General features: G+C 39.8%; 1 protein-coding gene across 9 annotated transcripts in view; it reads right to left on the reverse strand.

The window, feature by feature from the left end:
- SLIT2 (slit guidance ligand 2) overlaps positions 1-20500 on the reverse strand; it is a 422385-nt gene that overhangs the window by 171740 nt on the left and 230145 nt on the right. For all 9 annotated transcript variants that reach the window (XM_075128007.1, XM_075128006.1, XM_048848731.2 and 6 more), the window contains exon 5: positions 4492-4563. In XM_075128007.1, coding sequence (XP_074984108.1) covers positions 4492-4563 — 72 coding nt within the window. The remainder of the gene's footprint in view (positions 1-4491; positions 4564-20500) is intronic.

Raw genomic sequence — 20500 nt, forward strand, 5'->3', positions numbered from 1 at the left:
TTCGGTCTACTGAAATCATCAGTTGTTTAGGAGGGTTTCTCCAGATAAGGGAGATATACGTATCTAAATATTTTTGGGGGCTCAACATAGGACCTTTAATGGTTCCTTTCGTATGGGCTGACTCTGGGTGCACCTTGTTTATTTAGTATGGAAGCAGTGGGTGCCCTTAAAAAGTCAGCATTTACCAAGAGTTATCATCCAGTATAGTCGAAGATGACCACCATTTCCCCCTCTACTTAGGACAGGAGAGGTCAATCATAATTGTGGTAAATGTTAGTAAATACTGACATTTCAATAGTTTCTATTATAGCACTGCTGAATTGTCCCGGAGAACTTCATACATTTCAGAGTCCAACAAAACATGTTCTGAGCCTCCAATACTGCTCTTTTTTCTAAGATGTTTATGTAAACACATATCTCCGACCTGGTCAGATTTAATGTCTGAGTTGGTGATGTAGGTGAACTAGCTATCCCAAGAGATTGACGTCTTTCAGAATACACTAGCAATTCTGGCTCTCAAGTCCTCTGAAAATGGTGATATCTTATGCATAATATTAAAGAAAGCTTGAGATTGTCCTGATAAGGATGATTTTGTCCAAGTTCTATGGAAACTGAACTCTTTCTTTGTAGAAGGTGCAAGAGGGCTCTGGAGTGTAGTCGACACAGGAGCTAACTCTGAGGCAAGAAACCAGAAAGACCCAAGAAAGATATTACTTGCACAAAGAAGAATGCTCCCATCTAGCTGAGCTGAACAAACTTTTGTTTTATTTTGCTCACTCTTCTGGAAGATTGGAAGGCCATTATTTGACTGCACTGAAATGCCTTGCCAGGCTGTTCTGTCTCTTGACTCCTGACTAAATAAAGTACTAGTGCGTTTGATGAACATCAACTGTAGTTTAAGAATAAATTCTAGACATAATGTAGTTTGAATTAGCAAATTGTCCCAATATCAGATTCCTACTTTTACTTTATTCCTTATCTCTGCTACTATCACCACTATAATTTTGATGAAGATTCTTAACATCATGGCCAGACCAAAGGTCAGAGTAATACATCGGAAATGCTGAGATTAGAACAAACCTTAAGTATTGGTGACAATAATACTCAATGAGGCGATGCAAGTACTTTGGTGGTTGTATATTAGACAATCACCTGAATCGATGGATAGAAAATAGATTTTAACCACTCTATTTTGTAACAGCTTTTGTTTGCAAATTAGTTCAATCTTTCTAAACCGACGATTGGTCAGCTGTTTCCTGACTTCTTTTGGACAATCAAACAGAACACAGTGTTTGCTATCTATCTGATCTTGACAGATATTACTTCTATGGATAGGAAATTGTGGTTTTAAACTCTGCCTCTCTTTCTCAAGTCTCCAGAGAGGTGTGGAGGGCATCCATTTTCTAAAGATTTAATTTAATAAATGCTAGAACTTGTCTGTTATCACAAGTTACACAGAGACCACCCAACCCAATGATATACATTCCACTACGAGATGGCAGAGAGATACTGTCATTGTCTAGTCAGATGATGTATAGGTATTTCTGTGGAAAACTTTTTGATATTTCCTTTTGTTCTACTAGTGACAAAGATCTGAGAAAATATTCTTCTTTGGACCACAAGAAAAGGAAGCAATCTATGGTGGCCATTCTGAAATTCAGAATTTTGGTGCTACAAAGAGGCTTTGGACTTTTTGGTATTGTTAGGACCTTGCTGATAGCTTTGCATGGATTATCCCCAAAAGAGGAAAGGCTTTAAACATTGTTATTGGTGTGTACAGAGTGATTATAAGTGATTTGAATACCAGAACCTTAGGCAAACTGCTCTGCCGGCTACCACACTAGAATACATACTCTAAACCTTTGTTAAATCCTAGAGGTAGTCCTGTCCTATGTCACGCAGGAAACTGGAGTCTAAATTACAATGTACTGGGATATTTCTGGCATTCTTAAATCTCACCCCCACATTAGAAAGTTTCCATTGATGCAGGCTCATTACTATTCAAAGTTCTTTTTAGAGCCATAACAATTTTCTTATGCAAAGGATCATTCAGAGAAATATTGCCCTCTAGTGGTAGCAAAAATTTTCTTAGACTTGAAATAATAATGGCCCCAAAATGCCAAAAATTAAAACTCAAAACCCAAACCAACACACCTTGAGCAACATCTATATAAGGGGGTAGGGCTTGCCTCAGATTTAATCTCAGATTTTAATGCAGAGTGAAACTTCAACACGAATATTTTTAAATATAAAAGCATGAGTCAAGAATCATAATTAATAGGCCCAATTCTCTGCTTTAAACTTTCTAGTATCTTTACAAGACTCTATGATAGAGCTCACATTCAGCTGAATAAAAGAAGCTTGAGGAGTACAGAAATTAGTTTACAAAATTCATTTGCCTCCCTAGAATAAACAGCCACCTCTCTCCTATGTGTCATCGGGAGAGGTGGCTGTTTATTCTAGCCACAGTCTCACTGTGAGGTGATGGAAAATCACCAGTATCACCTTTTTATAAACAGAAATACAATTATATGTCTTTCTGAATATGTTTCATGCCATTAAGTCATTGCAGTATCATAATATTCTCGCTAGACAATGCTCTCCTACACACCTAAGCACAATGAAGAATACAGGAGACGATAGGCCACTATAGAGGCTACAGGAGCTTGATGCTCTAAAAGAAAAAGGGTCTACAGAGATTGCCAAAGTGAGATAAGGAGGATGATGCACAAAAAAGATTGCGCAGACCCTGGAGTAGGATGACTGTTAGGGTCAGGGAGGCAGAGATATTTGAAAAAAGAAAAGGAGTACTTGTGGCACCTTAGAGACTAACCAATTTATTTCAGCGTAAGCTTTCGTGAGCTACAGCTCACTTCATCGGATGCATACTGTGGAAAGTGTAGAAGATCTTTTCATACACACAAAGCATGAAAAAATATCTCCCCCCACCCCAGTCTCCTGCTGGTAATAGCTTATCTAAAGTGATCACTCTCCTTACAATGTGTATGATAATCAAGTTGGGCCATTTCCAGCACAAATCCAGGTTTTCTCCATCTAAAGTGATCACTCTCCTTACAATGTGTATGATAATCAAGTTGGGCCATTTCCAGCACAAATCCAATCTAATCTCTGTAAACAGACTCAAAGAACATTCCTGAACGCTTTTCTGAAGCTGAAGCTCTAAACATGAAATTACGCAAGAACTGTTTAATCCAACAGGCCCACTTAATTTGCTAGCCTGATACCAGATGCAGAAAGCTTTAGATTAGCATACAAACTTGTTTCCTTTCCTGGTCTCAGGATGTCCCATTATAAGCTACGCAGTGTTCCACCATTATTTGCTTTGCTTTTTAGCCTCCCTCCTCCCACATTTAATTTGAACAACATTTCTTTTCAGAAACTGCTTGTTACAGGCAGAACAACAAATGAAGAAAATTGTATCCAGAGGGGAATCCACAAGAGGGCTTTGAAAAGTCCTGTTTTACTATTGCTGTCTTTAATAGAATAAAAGGCAATTTATTCACTCACAACTAGCAAATGGTAAGTGCAGAAGTCACCAATTTGTTGCCTTAGACCTGACAAAATTCCACATTTAGGAGCCATGAAAAATTGCACGAGTTATGGGGCTACCATGTCTCAAGAAAGATGGTCACCAATCCCGTACAAAGGGCTTGCTTTACCATGAAAGAAAAACTGTGTGAGAGAAGTAGTCAGATAAAAAGTAGATATGTATTCTAGTGGATTGGTTAATACAATTATTTCAATCTTTCTCTTTAACAAGATTAAATAAAAGGCAGCCCTCTAGACCCTAAGCAGAACAAATTTTCACAAGGAATAGTTATAGTCAGAAAAGATAGTTCATATTTTCATTTTCCATTAAAACACTGAGGCCTGGTCTACACTGGGCGGGGGCAGGAGGGGGGAAATCGATCTAAGTTGTGCAACTTCAGCTACATGAATAAAGTAGCTGAAGTCAACATACTTAGACCTACTCACTGAGGTGTCTTCACTATGGTGAGTCGACTGCTGCCACTCCCCCGTTGACTCTGCCTACGCCTCTCGCGGTGCTGGAGTACAGGAGTCGACGGGAGAGCGCTTGGGGCTGGATTTATCGCGTCTAGACTAGATGCGATAAATCAACCCCCGCTCGATCCATCGCTGCCCGCCGATTCGGCGAGTAGTATAGACATACCCTGAAAAAGGCCTGAAGACCAGATATTAAACCCAGGTTACCATAAGAAAATAAATATATTGTTTTGACATCTTTAATTCCTTTTTAACCATTTGGATTTGGTGAGAGGAAATTCTAGGATGTTCAAATGTATTAAATACTTTTGCTAAAACAACAATAAATCTCTTGATTTTCAGGAAGAGACTCTCTCAACAGTTGCTACAAAAGGTGTTTGAAGAGAAAAACATCTGATAAAACAAAGACAATGTGCAAGTAAAATATAACCATCAAAATATAAAAGTCAATAGGAAACTACTTACAGATTTTTAATATCTACGGCCCCACGGAAAGCCTTCCTTGGAATTGCTTGAATTTGATTTTCACTGAGATCACTGCAAAAAAAAAAAGATGAAACGAAACTTAAAAGTTGTTGTACATATTTTATCTGTACAAAAGAATTTTTGTAAAGGAATACCAATTAAGAAAATGATTTCAAAATAAATCCCAACCACTGTAATTCAGTCTACGCTCTTTATGAAATATATTTCATTATAGCAACTGACTTGTAATTAACTACAAAGAAGTAATCACATTTCTCATATTACTTGAGCTGCATAGCAATAAAAAGGTCCTCCATGTAATATGTGACAAAATAACACCATTTTTAACAGATGTGGTCAAACTGATTTTGCTTAATTTTGAATGCACTTAAACACTGGAGTTCAAACGTTTGACTCAGAATTACGTTACACTCCACTGAAAGAAGACTGAAAATGAGAAGAGCATGGACAGAGAGGGAAACAACCTGCTGAACACAGGAGTTGCCACATTGAATCAGACCTTCACTCGATCTAGACCAGTATACTGTGCAGATAGTGGCCAGTACCAGATGCTTCAGAAGAAGGTGTAGACAGTAGGCAGATGCCCTCACAACTTATCCTGATCTGTAATAATTGGAGATTGGCTTAAACCCTGAAGAATAAGGTTTAATATCCCTTTAAAAAATGTGTTCGTATTTACTGTATCCATTATCTATTTAAATAGCCAACCCCTTTTGGAACTTGCAAAACTCTGCCTGAACAACTTCCTGCTGAAATGAGTTCTAGAAAACCAGAGTAAAACTGAAGCAGTGAGCAGAGAGAGAGAAAGACTGGATAAACAGCAGAGAGGGGGAAGAAAAATTCTAGTGGAGCTTTTGGAAGCTGTTCTTTCCTTAATATAAATTGTACACCAGCTCAGGCTTCCCATCAGTAGAAAACAGAGTTGAGGAACTCAAACTAGTTTTGTGAACCCCCAAAACAGCACAAGGAATTCACAAAACCTCACACTTTTTAAGGTTTGTCCATCTCCAGATTTTAAACTACTACAAAGTTTATATTCATATAACTTGCCCTGAAAAACAATCCTATATGTATATATCACAAGTCCTTATCAATTCGTTATCAATTTAAAGAAAGGAAGGAAAAAAGCTATATTTATTTGCTAAATCTGCTGTCCTTGGCGCATCTATTATCAAAGCATATCTAAAAGTAGACCCTGCTAACTATTACTAAGAGTGTGTGAAAAGAGAGAACCTGTGAGCTGTGATTTAATTTTCAAGTCACTTATGTAATTTTGAAAATGGAATATGACTGCATTGGTCTGGTGATAAATTCAACGACAAATTCAATTCATTCAAGGAATGAAATAGTGATCTTCAGCTGTAGTTACGATAACTTGATGTTACAGCCTTCTCTAAGAAATTATATTATAATCATAAACAGAGCATATCTATATTTACATTTCTCTTTAGGTGACAAATTTTATATGAATACAATCTTTCTCTGCTCCAACATATAAGAAGGGAAGTTAGCAATAACAATTCTTGTATTGCTAAAGTGACAGGATATAATCTATCTCCATGTAATTGCAAGAAACCATGGCCACATACACATATAGAAAAGGAGTACTTGTGGCACCTTAGAGACTAACCAATTTATTTGAGCATAAGCTTTCGTGAGCTACAGCTCACTTCATCGGATGCATAAAAGTGGAAAATGCAGTGAGGATGTTTTTATATACAAACACCCATTTTTTCATGGTCTGTATCACTTCAAAAGGTTTTCTCACCCCACCCCACTCTCCTGCTGGTAAGAGCTTCCCTAAAGTGATCATCCTTACAATGTGTATGATAATCAAGGTGGGCCATTTCCAGCACAAATCCAGGTTTTCTCTCCCCCCACCAACATTTCACACAAAGATGGACTACAAGCCGTCAGAAACACTATTCCCGATAATGTCACGGCAAACCTGGTGGCTGAACTTTGTGACTTTGTCCTATAGAATCATAGAATATCAGGGTTGGAAGGGACCTCAGGAGGTCATCTAGTCCAACCCCCTGCTCAAAGCAGGACCAATTCCCAATTTTTGCCCCAAATCCCTAAATGGCCCCCTCAAGGATTGAACTCACAACCCTGGGTTTAGCAGGCCAGTGCTCAAACCACTGAGCTATCCCTCCCCCCCAACTATGGGTCCTCACCCATAACTATTTCACATTTGGAGACAATGTACACCTTCAAATCAGCGGCACTGCTATGGGTACCCACATGACCCCACAGTATGCCAACATTTTTATGCCTGACTTAGAACAACGCTTCCTCAGCTCTCGTCCCCTAATACCCCTACTCTACTTGCACTATATTGATGACATCTTCATCATCTGGACCCATGGAAAAGAAGCCCTTGAGGAATTCCACCATGATTTCTACAATTTCCATCCCACCATCAACCTCAGCCTGGACCACTCCACACAAGAGATCCACTTCTTGGACACTACGGTGCTAATAAGTGATGGTCACATAAACATCACCCTATACCGGAAACCTACTGACAGCTATTCCTTCCTACATGCCTCCAGCTTTCACCCAGACCACACCACACGGTCCATTGTCTACAGCCAAGCTCTACGATACAACCGCATTTTCTCCAACCCCTCAGACAGAGACAAACACCTACAAGATCTCTATCAAGCATTCTTACAACTACAATACCCACCTGCTGAAGTGAAGGAACAGATTGACAGAGCCAGAAGAGTACCTAGAAGTCACCTACTACAGGACAGGCCTAACAAAGAAAATAACAAAACGCCACTAGCTGTCACCTTCAGCCCCCAACTAAAACCTCTCCAACGCATTATCAAGGATCTACAACCTATCCTGAAGGATGATCCATCACTCTCACAAATCTTGGGAGACAGACCAGTCCTTTCCTACAGACAGCCCCCCAACCTGAAGCAAATACTCACCAGCAACTACATACCACACAACAGAACCACTAACCCAGGAACCTATCCTTGCAACAAAGCCCGTTGCCAACTGTGCCCACATATCTATTCAGGGGACACCATCACAGGGCCTAATAACATCAGCCACACTATCAGAGGCTCGTTTACCTGCACATCTACCAATGTGATATATGCCATCATGTGCAAGCAATGCCCCTCTGCCATGTACATTAGTCAAACTGGACAGTCTCTACGTGAAAGAATAAATGGACACAAATCAGATGTCAAGATTATAACATTCATAAACCAGTTGGAGAACACTTCAATCTCTCTGGTCACGCGATTACAGACATGAAAGTTGTGATATTACAACAGAAAAACTTCAAAACCAGAGTCCAGCGAGAGACTGCTGAATTGGAATTCATTTGCAAATTGGATACAATTAACTTAGGCTTGAATAGAGACTGGGAGTGGCTAAGTCATTATGCAAGGTAACCTATTTCCCCTTGTTTTTTCCAACCCCCCGTTCCTCAGACGTTCTTGTTAAACCCCGGATTTGTGCTGGAAATGGCCCACCTTGATTATCATACATATTGTAAGGAGAGTGATCACTTTAGATAAGCTATTACCAGCAGGAGAGTGGGGTGGGGGGAGAAAACCTTTTGAAGTGATAAACACCCATTTTTTCATGGCCTGTGTGTATAAAAACATCCTCACTGCATTTTCCACTTTTATGTATCCGATTAAGTGAGCTGTAGCTCATGAAAGCTTATGCTCAAATAAATTGGTTAGTTTCTAAGGTGCCACAAATACTACTTTTCTTTTTGCGAATACAGACTAACACGGCTCCTCCTATGAAACCTGTCATTATACAAATATAGACACCAGTTGCTGATTCTGGGTATTACAATTAAAATATACACATGAATTGACAAAGTTGAAGATGTGTATTAAAAATTTGAAAATAAAAATTCACACAAACTATTAATGGCCAAAATCTGTCTCTTGTTAACTGAGATGGGAGTCTCCACACACGTCCAGGCACCTACAAATGTCTGGTCAGGCAGATCACTCCACCAGCAATATACTCAGCAATTCTGCTTTTCTGTGAGAGGGAGAATTGAGAACACAGAATTTTTTTCTGCTGGGCCCACACATCAAAGATATCAAATTTCATGTACTGAGGCAGTGTACCCTAAAGTACCCTGCTGAATATGCTAAATTTGAAGCTTAAGGTGCTGGTTTGCAAAGGCTGCCAAGCCTGCTGATCTGGGCTCACATTAAACAACTTCTCTCATCATTGGGATAACCTAACAAAAATAACTACAAAGGCTTAACACAAGTGATTATTTTTTAATTCCTCCAAATACATTGCTGTAATATCAGTTGACTTAAATGGAGGTACTCCTGATGTACACTGAAAAACGTTGGAGGAAATACAGGCTCAATGTACAGAAAAACAGACAACAACTTTTTAAAAGGCTAGTTTTAACTAAGCTTGTTCAGAACTGAAAAAGAACTGCAAATTATAAGCTAAAAGTTTTGAATTCAAATATATTCATGTCTATTAAAACTGATATACATCACACTACATTAACCAATCATCCTATCATTTCTTTCTAGGACTTTCAGTACAGTCTATGGATGGTAACCAGGGGATACAGAAGGCAGACTGCACAATATTTATGCTACAACCATTTTTGGTTGCTTTTGTAAGTAGCATCTACATTCTGAATAAAGAAAGCCAGTCTCCATCACCTATTGGTCAACTTCTCCCACAGGCATCTTTGTGCTTTCTTCTACGCCATCCCTTACGTACGGAATGTCCTTCCTGAACTAACCCATAGTGTCACCAGCCTGTGCTACTTCAAATCCCTCTTCCAGACCAATTTCTGCTGTGATGCCTACAGAATTTTCCCAAATAGAAACAGCTGGGTGGTTGGCAGGGACTTCCAGTATTTATTTCATTTGTGTGTTACACATATCATAGAATCACAGAATACCAGGGTTGGAAGGGACCTCAGGAGGTCATCTAGTCCAACCCCCTGCTCAAAGCAGGACCAATCTCCAACTAAATCATCCCAGCCAGAGCTTTATCAAGCCTGACCTTAAAAACCTCAAAGGAAGGAGATTCCACCACCTCGCTAGGTAACATGTTCCAGTGCTTCACCACCCTCCTAGTAAATTTTTTTTTCCTAATATGCAACCTAAACCTCCCCCACTGCAACTTGAGATCATTACTCCTTGTTCTGTCTATCTTATAGTTAACAAAACAAAACCCCTTATTCGAAACTGTCTAGCTGTGAGAATAACTGTGTAAAGAAATCTTCTTATTGTTCCCTTTTCATCCCTTTTCTGCTTATTTTCACTATTTGTTACACCCATTGTTGCATTTATACTGCAAGCTCTTTGGAGCAAGGCTTGTCCTTTTATTCTGTACAGTAACTCATCACTTAACGCTGTAGTTACATTCCTGAAAAATGCAACTTTAAGTGAAACGATGTTAAGCAAATCCAATTTCCCCATAAGAATTAATGTAAATAGGGGGGGTTAGGTTCCAGGGAAATTTTTTTCACCAGACAAAAGACTATATTATATACACACACACACACACACACACAGTATCAGTTTTAAACAAACAATTTAATACTGGTTTCAGAGTAGCAGCCGTGTTAGTCTGTATTCGCAAAAAGAAAAGGAGTACTTGTGGCACCTTAGAGACTAACAAATTTATTTGAGCATAAGCATCCGATGAAGTGAGCTGTAGCTCATGAAAGCTTATGCTCAAATAAATTTGTTAGTCTCTAAGGTGCCACAAGTACTCCTTTTCTTTTTAATTTAATACTGGTACACAGTGATTATGATTGTGAAGCTTGGTTGAGGTGGTGAAGTCAGAGGATGAGATACTTCCCACGGAATGCCTTACTGCTAAATGATGAACTAGCAATTGGCTGAGCACTCAAGGGTTAACTCATTCTTGTTAATGTAGCCTCACACTCTACAAGGCAGCACGAATGGAGGGAGGGGAGACAGCATGGGAGACAGAGACACACACCGTGTGTGTGAGAGAGATGTGCATTGCCCCTTTAAGTACACTGACCCAACTCTTAAGTACACTGCCTTTTTAAGTAGATCAGCAAGCTGAGACCGCAGCTGCTGCCAGGAAGAGCCCTCTGTCCTGAGCCCTGTTGTGTGTCCCCCCCGCTCTATGGAAGATGGGGTAAGCGGAGTGCAGGAGCAGAGGGGAGGGAGACATCCTGACATTAGCCCCCTTCTTCCCCCCCACCCCCACCCTCCACACACAGCAAGCAGGAGGTTCCAAGGCAGAGGGCAGAGCAGCACATGGCAGTGGGGGAGGGATAGCTGAACTGCAGGCAATTGATAGCCTGCTGGGTGGCTGCTGCGCAGGGAACTTAGGGGAGTGGGGAGCTGCTGGGGGGCTGCTGGTCCACCCTGGTTCCAAGCCCCCACCAGCTTGCTGCAACGGGCTGCTCTTCCTGCAAGCAGTGGACAAAGCAGGCAGCTGCCAAACGGCATTATAAGGGAGCATTGCGCAACTTTAAACGAGCATGTTCCCTAATTGATCAGCAACGTAACACTGAAACAACGTTAATCGGGACGACTTTAAGTGAGGAATTACTGTATTTGTATGTCACCTAGCACAATGGGTTCCTTAATCCAGCAATCAGAAGGAATTCTGGGTGGGGCCAATGGGACTCTACTGCTCCTCTCATGTGGGTTTACATTACACACTGGTTGCCATTTAAAAGCTAGTATGTACTTACCACATAGGAGCACAAGAAGTAACTGTTCAGACCTTCAGGCCAGATGTACACTACAGATCTATATCAGTATAACTATGTTGCTCAAAGGTGTGAAAAATCCACACCCTGAGCAACATATTTATACTGACCTAATCCTCTGCGTAGACAGTGCTCATCAACACAGCTATTGCCTCTCTGGGAGGTGAATTAACTGTGCTGTGGAAGAAGCTATCTAATTGGCATAGGAGCACCTCTGCTAAAGAGCTATAGTAGTGCAGCTGACAAGCCCTTACTTATGGCAGAATAGGAATTAATTGGGGTAAGTTTGGTTGACTTTTTAATGTAGACCTCTCCACTTCATATGGGTCTTTACTATCGTTGCTGTGATTGTTTACTACACAGTAGGCTGCAATCAGTGATGGTTGGGGTATACTGTTGATTACAAAAGAAACAGGTGTTCTGTGTCCTTGGCCAGTATTTTCCATTCCTGTACTGTTGTACAGCATGCAGTCCTTGTTACAACGAGGCAGCATTTTAGTCATTCTGTATGTACTCTACATAGTTTGTGAAGCCCCTTGGGATTCTTTAGAATGAAAGGGGCTTGTGAAGCGTGTACAAACCCTGCACTGGAAAGGAAGGGGTTAAAGAGCTGCTTAAAAGGGGAAGCAGAGTGGCTCACTGGCAGACAGACAGACACTGGAAGTGAGCTGACCTCCATGCTGAGCTCCTGAATGTGTCAGAAGTGGTCTTGCTGCCGCAGGCCTGGCCAAGCCTATAAAGCAGGCACCTGTGACTCTCTGAAGATCAGAGATTTTATCTTTATGTTTTTGTTCTTTACTTTACCTTGTGGGAAGAGAGCGGACTGGAAGTGATCTAGAGAGGCTGCCCCATAGGACCTGCAGGTGCACGATTTAGCTGCCTACCTCTGGATCCCAGTGGAGAGGGTGGGCCCAGGCTCCCCTATCAACCCCTAAAGAGAAAGAATGCTACACTGGCTTACCTTGATGCAGGGAACCTAGTTGGGGGGAGAAGACTCTGAAGACATGATAGGAGATCCTGACTCAGGGGAGGAGCCCTGAGGCCTCCTGGTTAATCCTGAAGACTCCCCCAGTTGTTATACATACCCCTTTATACATACCCCAAACAGGACAGACTTGAATACGTGACCTGGCCGGATGGCAGAATCACTGGAAGAACTGACCACCACAGTGCAGAGCAGTAGTAGGAAAGAGGGGTACCCAGGAGGAAGACAGCCTGCCACACCCCTACCTGACAAGTAGGTGGTGCCAGTGGTGAGCATCCCCCTTCACAGGGCTCCATAAGGGTACAATAATACCATAAACTAGTAAAACAAGTGGACATCATGGGTTCAGAAGTATAAACCTGAACTTAAGAGAGAGGGGGCATTTACCTGTTCCAGAAATGAGGATATCCATCTGGGCATTTTACAATAAAGGGACACTCCCACTGAAACAAATTATTCTGCAGCAATATTACAGCCCTATAGTTTACACAAAAGACAGTGTGTCTATGAAACAGTATTAACAATTCAAGGATGAATGATACAAGTGGAGAAATTAACAAATAATTGTATACAATGAATGAAAATAACATTCATGATTTAACTGGGATTTGGTCCTGCTTCGAGCAGGGGGTTGGACTAGATGACCTTCTGGGGTCCCTTCCAACCCTTATATTCTATGATTCTATGAACACAGTAAATTGCAGTAAACTCTTTGCCACAGCGTGTAATGAAACAATATTCAAACCCTATAATATGTTCAGATGATGTGTAGCAAATCCTATTTGCCCCATGAGCCTCTTCCAGATAATTTTTTCACAGTTCTGTTTAGCAATTGGTAGAGAGGGGATATAATCCACATTATTAGGCCAGTTTCTCAGTTCCATAAGAAGGCTTTGCCCCTTTATAATAGGTACTCAAGTAACTGCAACTTTGTGGGTTTAATCTATCACATGCACTTGGCTTCCACAGCTCCTCCAATAACACTGCGTTTGATGTATCCCTTCTAAGGTATTAGCAAACAACTGTTTCATCTATATTCCAAGAGCCAGTGTAACAACATGTAACTTTAGCACTTCTTTAGTATTGGGGAGAGGGGAAGCCCACAACAATGATATTCTGGAGACACATGAGCAGGACTGTTTTAATGGTTTGTTTAAGTTTAAATACGGTTCAGCTGCGTGAAGGGAATATGGCCAGAAACTTTGCTGGTTTGTGTTATTTTGATTGTACCACCCCCCACTCCCAAAATCAACAAACAACCCCCCCCCCCCAACTATAAATACACACACACCAGAAACCTCTGAATTTTTGTGTGCTTTACTTGGGACTTCTGAATTTCTGCCCTGCTACACAGACCCTTTGAGAATCTGACCTCCATTTTTTGCACCCACAAAAAAGGTCAGATTGAGGCTGGTCTCAAAATCAGACCCTAAATGTGCAGAACCTGAATAAAAATATCCTTGAGCAAATATGAAACAACATATTCTACCAAAAAATGAAACTAAGGCATTTAGACAGTGAAACTGAACTAATTTATTTGTTTTTATGTTGATATTTCAGAGCATACTAGTAAATGAGGTGTAGTATATTTTGTAGACGTACCTATAGAAACTCATTTAAAAAACAAACAAATCTACTATTAAATTTTTTGGGGAAAATGGAGCTGGACTGCTGGGTTTTTATTTATAAGTATTATTGGGTTTGAGTTTGGTGTGGTGGGAAGCAATTTTACAGCAAAATCTTGCTAACACTTGTATTTCAGACCTGTATAATATGCTCATCTGTTCTCATATAAAAAACTGAAGATATTTGTAGGTGTTTTTGTTTTCCTAGTGATTCTAAGGATGAAGTCACTGTACAACCTAATATAAATTAATCTGATATACTGCATCAGCTCTTAGCAAATGAAGCCAATACTGCATTGCAGCTATTTTATTACCCACCACATATAGTTTCTAGTTGAGTATCCCATTAACCTTACAAAGCAATGCTATTATTTTAATTTTATAAATTGAAATAGCAATGTATAATATCTATATCATGCACTGTTAAGATTGGATCCATTTTTGTGTGTGGGAAAACTATCGTTCAATTTGATGCAATAGATCTTTTGTAGATGGCAAACCTACTTCTAAATTTAATTAGTGGTAATTTTATTTTCCTACATGGCTTACAGTCTGACCATTGATATCATAAATCTGTACTGCCATCTTCTATTTTGTGAAGTACTGAGTAATGGAAAATGAGTAATGTGTCCTGATTTTAAAGGAAAAAGAAGAACTATTGAGTCAGATAGGAAGCACTGAAAACAAGACATTTATTCAGTTTTACAAATCAGTTCAAAAAATGCCTATCTTGTGCCCTTGGTCCTTTCATAATTATTTAAAAACAGACAGACATATATGCATTATACCATAGAACTACTTTATCTCCTACTGGAAAGCAAAAAATCAAACCTATATATTCTTCATGAAATATATTATATTGAGCCACATGCAGTCTATATAATGAGATTATACAGGGATGAAGTATGAAATAATATTTCTGATTTTCATAAATTTAAGATAATGATCACACAACTTACAAAAGCTGAAGTGGAACAGAAGCATAAGTGACTTTTTGTTAGTTCAGTCCAGAGAAGTTAAAGTATCTAGTGGTGAAGGGTGGAATAAACCAGGTAATGGTTGCAGTATTTGTAGGAGGGATTTAGGAGGGAAGGAGGACAGGGGATGGGTGTTTATCAGTATATCATTCTGAAGTGCAGTTACCATATTTGTGAGCAGACCTACTTCCCCTCACATATGTTCCAATATCCAGCTCCCATTGGCTGCCTATTTTATTTTGTCACATTTCCTAGAGGTGGTTCTCCTAAATCAAACACATTTAAGACCTTATTCCTTGCACATCGTGTAGTCCTGTCCATCTGTGTGAACTGGATGCAAAACTCTACCAAATTGGAATTGCAGTATTTTACATCCATATTGTACTGATGTAAATAATTAGTTCAAGGCAGTGGAGAAACGGGCCCACTGGATCGAGATGCTCTACTCTGAGTTCAGCTAACCACAAAATAGCCTTATCTGAAATGTATCAAATTTTTCCTTAGAAAACAATATATCAAAAGATTTAATGCATAATTTCTTACCTCTCTATAAACAGACAAAACTTCTACAGATGAATAATGTGAAATACATATCGTTCATTAGACAAGCATCCAAGACACACTCTCTTATTAAATCTAATTGAATTCTACAATCCTTTGTGTACTCTAGTTTGGTGCAAAACCATACTCTAAATGTTGACGGGGCCCATTCAGCTGCTTGGTTAAACATACTGACTGGTAAAAATAAAAACCACCCTGGTCTTACATTTTACAACACCATACTGATTTATAGTTACTGCCAGCAACATATATGAACAAACAAAAAAACCCCTAAAACAAAATAATAAAGCAGTCAAAAATTAGTAGAATGGGGATTTCCCTTAAATTATTTAACAAATAATCCACTATATAAATTTGGCTCTGGGATTTACACTTGTAATAGAGTACTGGTGAAAGAACCATAATGTGGTATAGCAAAACAAACAACACTTGCTTTTTATAAATGAGATATGCTTAATTAGTTGTTTATAATAAGCATTATTTATTCATTCCCAAACTAAAACATTTGTGTATTTCTGCATATTTATACATAACTGATCCAATCGTTGATGGTCAGGTAATGATTGCTCCCACGATCCATTTCTTTCTCACGGCTAGAGAGAATTATTGCAGTGTAGTCTACATGGAACTGAACCTTAAATCAATCCAGAATTTACACTGATCGAGAATGCGGAAGTCTACTTATTAAACTATTCTGCCCTGTGGCAGCACATGAAACCTGTGCTCCATAATCTGCACTCCCTATTGGTTTCTGGATTGAATTTAAGGTGTTTATTTATAAAGTCCTATATAGCCTCAGATCTTCCTACTCCAGGGACAATCTATCAGAAAGGTAGGCACACTTGGGTAGCAAGACAGTTTGAAGTACCCCAGGGGACTGTCTGTGACTCCATGTTAAGGTTGTTATAGGCTTGAGGAGTTTACGCTTGATAGTTGATTGGTGAAATCTAAGTACAGAACTCACAACTAATATGGACTTTGTGCCCTGCTTCGTGTCAGTCTGCCCTGAGGTTGGTACCTATGTCTTTGAGCCACTGCAGGACAGACTGACAGGCCCTCAGCTTTGGAACAAGCTTTTCTTCAAAAGAGATTAGGATGGATAACTGGAAGGTAAGCGAGAGCTTGTGCTTATCCCATATGCTACAGGGATAAGCATATGATCCAAAATCAGCTCTGATTTGTTGACCTTCTGGGAATACTGCAAGGTGCCTCTGTGAGAGCTGCTTCAGAACTGGGCCTTTGAGGGGAAACAGATCTGTGGGGGAGAGTGAAGTCGCAGGGGAGTTTTGTGTTCTTCTGACTCTGATTTGATTTGTTAAAGTAATTTATGGCAGAGTGTCTAATGGTGCTGGACAGATGCTATTTTTCTACATTTGAGAGAGAAAGAAAGAGAAATAAAATAAATGTCCTCTACTCCATACTGGGTTTTCTGTCCAGTGAAGACTTTAGACTGGGTCTTATTGCTTTAGTCTCTCTATTCACTGCCACATAAAACAAGAAAACTATCTTTCCTAACTGTTTCATTGTAGGAAGGAATCTGGTCTAAAAGCCTTTTTATTGCTATACAGGCATTCTTTAGCGACATTACATTTTATTGCATTAGAGTAACTTTTTTTTTTAAAGAATTGTTTTCAAGACTGTATAGTGTGATACAAAGAAACAAGAACAATTACCAAGCACCGAGAAGCTATTAAAGCATTATACTGCTGTATAAATGCAAGGAGAGTAAGGAGGATAGAACATTTTCTCTAAAATTAACAGCTCAGGTGAAGACTGAAGTGAATCTATTAAAGCATATTTGGAGTTTAACTTTCCATCGTGGTACAAGGTAGATCACATTGTAACACATCCTTAATAAACATTTGTTTATATATAATCTGTATTGTGACCCTGTTTTCTCTGTGCCTGTCATGCAGCAAATATATTACAATATATAGTACATAAAAGTACCTTTCCTATCAAAGCCTATTAAATTAGGCTTATCTAGTTAATTGTTCAACACTGACAAGTTGGACTCTAGATCAGTGGTTCTCAACCTTTTTTCATTTGAGGACCCGTAAAAAATTTTGAATGGAGGTGCGGACACCTTTGGAAATCTTAGACACAGTCTGCAGACCCTCAGCAGTCTGCAGACCATTGGTTGAGAACCACTAGACAGTCAATGTATGCCAGCTCTCAGTACAGCATAATCTATTTATGACATTACTCTTACTGTCAAACACCTTCTGATTCCTTATTATTTCCAGGCCTCGCTATTTGGCATGTACAGACCAGCTAAGGCAAACACAAAGGAAAATAGATGTTTACCAAGTCATTCTGCAGACAACTGATAAGATAAGTGTAGTTCTAAGAAATGTGATTCTATTTTTCTCTGTGAAATACATTGCTTATCGGCGGCAATAGGATTAGTTTTTGGTTTTCAGAAAATATCCAGTGAAAATGTTCTTCTCCATAATGGAGACAGGGAAGGAGTAAATTGCTTTCAACAATGTTTTGTTGATATTCCACATGGCAGCAGCATCTATCTCATTTGCCAAAAACAACAAATGATACGCACTAACGTTAACATCACAGAATTATTCTATAAATCATCAGTCCTGCCCATAACACCATCTTGCACTTGGCGGCTGTGATTGCAGAGCCATTGGCCATTATCTTTGAAAACTCGTGGCGAACGGGGGAAGTCCCGGATGACTGGAAAAAGGCTAATGTAGCGCCAATCTTTAAAAAAGGGAAGGAGGAGGATCCTGGGAACTACAGGCCAGTCAGCCTCACCTCAGTCCCTGGAAAAATCATGGAGCAGGTCTTCAAAGAATCAATCCTGAAGCACTTACATGAGAGGAAAGTGATCAGGAACAGTCAGCATGGATTCACCAAGGGAAGGTCATGCCTGACTAATCTAATCGCCTTCTATGATGAGATTACTGGTTCTGTGGATGAAGGGAAAGCAGTGGATGTATTGTTTCTTGACTTTAGCAAAGCTTTTGACATGGTCTCCCACAGTATTCTTGTCAGCAAGTTAAAGAAGTATGGGCTGGATGAATGCACTATAAGGTGGGTAGAAAGTTGGTTAGATTGTCGGGCTCAACGGGTAGTGATCAATGGCTCCATGTCTAGTTGGCTGCCGGTGTCAAGTGGAGTGTCCCAGGGGTCGGTCCTGGGGCCGGTTTTGTTCAATATCTTCATAAATGATCTGGAGGATGGTGTGGATTGCACCCTCAGCAAATTTGCGGATGATACTAAACTAGGAGGAGTGGTAGATACGCTGGAGGGCAGGGATAGGATACAGAGGGACCTAGACAAATTGGAGGATTGGGCCAAAAGAAATCTGATGAGGTTCAATAAGGATAAGTGCAGGGTCCTGCACTTAGGACGGAAGAACCCAATGCACAGCTACAGACTAGAGGCCGAATGGCTAGGCAGCAGTTCTGCGGAAAAGGACCTAGGGGTGACAGTGGACGAGAAGCTGGATAGGAGTCAACAGTGTGCCCTTGTTGCCAAGAAGTTGCCAAGAAGGTGTAGCTCACGAAAGCTTATGCTCAAATAAATTGGTTAGTCTCTAAGGTGCCACAAGTACTCCTTTTCTTTTTGAAAAATGATTAGGGGTCTGGAACACATGACTTATGAGGAGAGGCTGAGGGAACTGGGATTGTTTAGTCTGCAGAAGAGAAGAATGAGGGGGGATTTGATAGCTGCTTTCAACTACCTGAGAGGAGGTTCCAGAGAGGATGGTTCTAGACTATTCTCAGTGGTAGAAGAGGACAGGACAAGGAGTAATGGTCTCAAGTTGCAGTGGGGGAGGTTTAGGTTGGATATTAGGAAAAACTTTTTCACTAGGAGGGTGGTGAAACACTGGAATGCGTTACCTAGGGAGGTGGTAGAATCTCCTTCCTTAGAAGTTTTTAAGGTCAGCCTTGACAAAGCCCTGGCTGGGATGATTTAATTGGGGATTGGTCCTGCTTTGAGCAGAGAGCTGGACTAGATGACCTCCTGAGGTCCCTTCCAACTCTGATATTCTATGATTCTATGATTCTAAAGTGCTTACCATTTGAGGATTAAAATCTCACAATGCCTCCATAAGAGGTAGATATTATCCCTCTTCAGAGAAGGGAAACTGAGGCACAATGTTTCAGTAACTTGCTAAAGATCACAGAACAAATGAGAAGAAAGGTTTAGGATAGATCACAGACCCCCCAATTCCCTGTTCTGTGCTTTATTTACTACACAGGCTCTGCCATGGATTTGCTAGAAAATCATTGTCAGTCATTTTAACCATTCCTCTGCTATTTCAGGATTGCTCCTACCACAAACATTATAGTGCTCTGTCCAGTTGAGTGATAAATATTGCAAATAATAGCACTTCCACCACTTTAATTTGGAGAACTCCAAGATACAATAAATCTCAGTCAGAAAGGGGTTTTTTCCACCTAAAATTCAGCTTTAACTTTCCTCTTCATTTTCATCTCATTTCATTTTTAAATTATACCCCCTTTCGCTACCCTAAATTCCCCTCAATCTTTCACGTTTAAACCGTTCAGATTCTTGCCATTCATTTGTAAATCTGTATTTGAACACAACTAATGTACCACCCATTTGTAAATAGCATTGTATTATTGTAAACAGTAGATCTGTGTATTGCTCTTCTTGGAGGCCAAGGCAATAGTTGCATACAATATATAAAAATGGGAATATGAGGCTTTGATTAATAATATTATAGCCCATTTGCCACCACAGTTTAGCAGCTTCTCCAATACTGGCACTTGGTGTTGTGCCACAAATATCAACATTACAATAATTAATATCAACAATTTATATTTCTGTTGTCACTCCAGTAACAGTTTGGTTCCTGGATTCTCATAAGAAATAACACAAACCATATCTGTTCACAGAACTAAGTCTTGATGAATTTACAATCCATTAAGAATGAAAATGATATCAGAGTAGTACCAATTTTTTTTCATTTTTATAGGTTCATATTTAGATTCTGGAATGAAGCAAAACCTCTCATCTCAGTCTTGCCTTGAAAGCCAATCTATTGACCACAGAATCAATTCCATCCTGAAATGTCTCCAAAAGTGCACTTAAATCAATTTGTTACAAAGGCTTTGCATAAAGT

This window comes from Caretta caretta, chromosome 4, assembly GCF_965140235.1.
Source record: "Caretta caretta isolate rCarCar2 chromosome 4, rCarCar1.hap1, whole genome shotgun sequence".
Lineage (NCBI taxonomy): Eukaryota > Metazoa > Chordata > Testudines > Cheloniidae > Caretta > Caretta caretta.